We start from the raw sequence: 3246 nt of genomic DNA on the forward strand, positions 1-3246 counted from the left end.
GACCTTTACAAGGGAGTTTTGGTGAAGTAGTAGGGATAAAAGCCCAAATGGAGTGGGTATAAAAGAAATGAGAAGGGTGCGGTGGCTCACACCTGTAATCCTAGCAGTCTGGGTGGACTAAGTGGTGGAGCTCGTGAGCTCAGGAATTCAAGACAAGGTTGACCAAGAGCAAGACCGTGTCTCTCCTAAAAAAAAAAAAAAAAAAGGAAAAAACTAGCTAGGAGTTGTAGCGGGTACCTGTAGTTCCAGCTACTTGGGAGGCTGAGGCAAGAAGATCACTGGAACCCAGGAGTTTGAGGTTGCTGTGAGCTATGATGCTGTGGCACTCTACCCAGGATAACAGACTAAGACTCTGTCTCAAAAAAAGGAAGGAGGGAAAGAGGAAGGAAGGAAGGAAATCATAGGAGTAGGAGACAGTGAATGAATAAAACAAGGAGTTCATAGGTGGTGCCTGTGGCTCAAGGAGTAGGGCACCCGACCCATGTACCGGGGGTGGCAGGTTCGAGCCCGGCCCTAGCCAAAACTGCAACAACAACAACAAAGAAAGGAGTTCAGAGAAAAAAAGGTGTAGTACCTGGGAGAGAAAATTGGGTCAGACAAGAACTGGGTTTTTCTCTTTGTTTTGGTTTTTGTTTGAAACAGGGTCTCTGTTGCCCAGGCTAGAGTGCAGTGCCACAATCATAGCTCACAACAACCTTGACCTGGACTCAAGCTATCCTCTTACCTCAGAAGAGGATTGCTTGAAGCTAGGAATTTAAGAACAACCCCAGGAACCTGTTCCTTAAAAAGAAAAAAAAAAAGGCTGCTGTACTTCTACTCCCAGCTACTTGGGAGGCTGAGGCAGGAGGATGGCTTGAGCCTACATGTTGGAAGTTACAGTGAGCTATGATTGGTATCCCTGCATTCCAGCCTGGGCAATAGAGTGACAGAGTGAGACCCTATCTGAAGAAAAACTACATTTGACTGTGTAACATTCATATTTTAAGGCTCTGGTATCTCCTACCTGAAGAAACTCTGTAGGATGACTTATGGATGTTTTCATGACCTGGTTGCTGGCTCCTTTTCAGTCCTCCTCTCTTGCAGCTCCCTCCTCCCTCCCTTGAGATTGCACTTTGTCTGTCAGATAAGACTGTGTACCTGGGGTATTTGATTTGCTCGCCTCTCTGCCAGGGGTCAATTCCCAGCTTAAAGTCACCACTGTGACTGTGCCACACCCACCCAACATGCTCCCTGCTTTGGACCTCATAGCGGTTTGTACATCACAGGATTTGGTTTCCTCTGCTACACTGTGAATTCTGAGAATGTTCGTTCATACTTGTATCTCTGGTTCTTAACACGTTCTTTTAAGGTATTATTGATGACCTGCTTGGGCTTACTTTTAAAGAATATTTTATGCTGTGAATAAGGGGAAAGTTATTTTCGTGCGCAGTCTGTCTTCTTTATCTGGAGTGTGTTTGTATCTGACATGCCTTCACCCGCTTTCATCCTCAGCCCCAACCTGGAAAGCACCTTCCCCTTCAAGAAGCAGCTTATGTCTTCTAGAAGCCTTGCCTGCCTCTTCTTGTAGAAACAGGTGAGCTCTTTGTGCATTTCCTCAGCATCTCATACTGTAACTCAGTTGTAGGGTCTGTTCATTGGATTATAGTGAGAAAATCAGAAGTAAGCCCTGTGATGGCTGGTGCCCTGTGCTCTCGGATGCATCCTTGGCCTCACTTCATTTCTTGTCTCAACATAAAGGCTGAATAAATATTGAATAAATGAATTTTTTAATTTTTTTTTTTAAACAGTCTCACTCTGTGGCCCCATGTAGAGTGCTATGTAGACTGGTGTTATAGCTGACAGCAGTCTCAAATTTCTAGGCTCTAGAATTCTTCTTATGTCAGCCTCCCAAGTAACTGGGACTACAGGGTCCCAGCACAAGGTCTGGCTATTTTTTGTAGAGATGGGGTCTGGCTCTTGCTTGGGCTGGTCTCCATCTCCTGAGCTCAAGCGATCCACTGGCCTCGGCCTCCCAGAGTGCTAGAATTATAGGCGTGAGCCACCAGGCCTGGCAGATTAAAAGAATTTGTAAGCACAGATTTTTTAAAAATTGACATGCTATTGACATGAAAGGTCCTATCACTCTGGTTTTCCTTTTTAAGGTCCTTTTCATGTCACTAGCTTTATAATCTTATAATATTCCAGAAAGAAGGCCAAACATTGACCAAAGAAAAAAAGGCAGAAACACTGTATTTATTTTTTTAACCTTGTTCTTTTCCTAGAATTAGGTTAAGATGTATCTGTTTTGGAAAAATTTTTAAAGAAATACGCATATTGCCTAGGGAAATGTATCTATTTCAAACAACAACAACTTTGAACTTTGAATTCTTTTTCTTTTAGTTTGGGATGTGGTAATGCCAACCAGACTTCTCAGAGCCCTGGCCGGATCTCACCGTGTATTGTCAAAAGCCCAGCAGGGCCTGAAACTTGTTCATGTACCATTGGGACCACTTAAGGAATTTGAACATGTGAAGTGCAGCACACAGACAGTGCATCAAACCTGGGATTTGTTCTTTCCTGATACTGCAGCTGGGGGTTTGATCCTGGCAACGAACCAGAAAATATCAAATCCAAGCATATTGTCTCCGTTAAGTGCTACACGTGGCCAGGATGAAAAATCTCACCCTCCCACCATGAAGTCATTTGGTGCTCCGAGGAAAGTGACCCACAAACCGAATGTATTGGGTCCTAAATGGTTCATAAAAATACTAAAGAGGCATTATTCATCTATATCAACGGAAACGTTTGTTCCAAAACAGGACTTTCCGCAGCTCCTGAGACCACTAAAACCGTCCAGGACCAGGCAGCCGTCCAGGACCAACCTTCCGGTTCTGTCTGTGAATGAGGTAAATCAGTGTGGTTGTTGCACTTGTGTTTAGGGATCACCAGTCACTCTCCAAACGAGTGTGCGTTGCACCACAGCCTTGCCGCTCATGTGAGTCAACGGGCAGCCAGCTCCAGACTTTTCTTCAGGATCTTTGAAGCCTACTATGTCCAAAGGGAATCAAAATCGTAAATTTTAAGAATTAGTGATTCATATAAAAACAAAAACGTAGGCCATAAAAGATAAAAATACAGTTGTAAGGCTCAGCGCCTATAGCTCAACCGGCTAAGGCGCCAGCCACGTATACCTAAGGTGGCGGGTTCGAATCCCCAGCCCGGACCCGCCAAACAACAATGACGGCTGCAACCAAAAAATAGCCGGGC

At 44.6% G+C, this 3246-nt stretch overlaps 1 protein-coding gene across 1 annotated transcript in view; it reads left to right on the plus strand.

Moving 5' to 3' along the window:
* Positions 1–3246, plus strand: part of RMND1 (required for meiotic nuclear division 1 homolog) — a 37591-nt gene that overhangs the window by 3251 nt on the left and 31094 nt on the right. Inside the window, exons 2-3 of the mRNA XM_012810115.2 lie at positions 1492–1573; positions 2380–2885. Coding sequence (XP_012665569.1) covers positions 2394–2885 — 492 coding nt within the window. The 5' untranslated portion in view covers positions 1492–1573; positions 2380–2393. The remainder of the gene's footprint in view (positions 1–1491; positions 1574–2379; positions 2886–3246) is intronic.

This window comes from Otolemur garnettii, unplaced genomic scaffold, assembly GCF_000181295.1.
Source record: "Otolemur garnettii isolate 467f Iridium unplaced genomic scaffold, OtoGar3 scaffold00126, whole genome shotgun sequence".
NCBI classification, from domain to species: domain Eukaryota; kingdom Metazoa; phylum Chordata; class Mammalia; order Primates; family Galagidae; genus Otolemur; species Otolemur garnettii.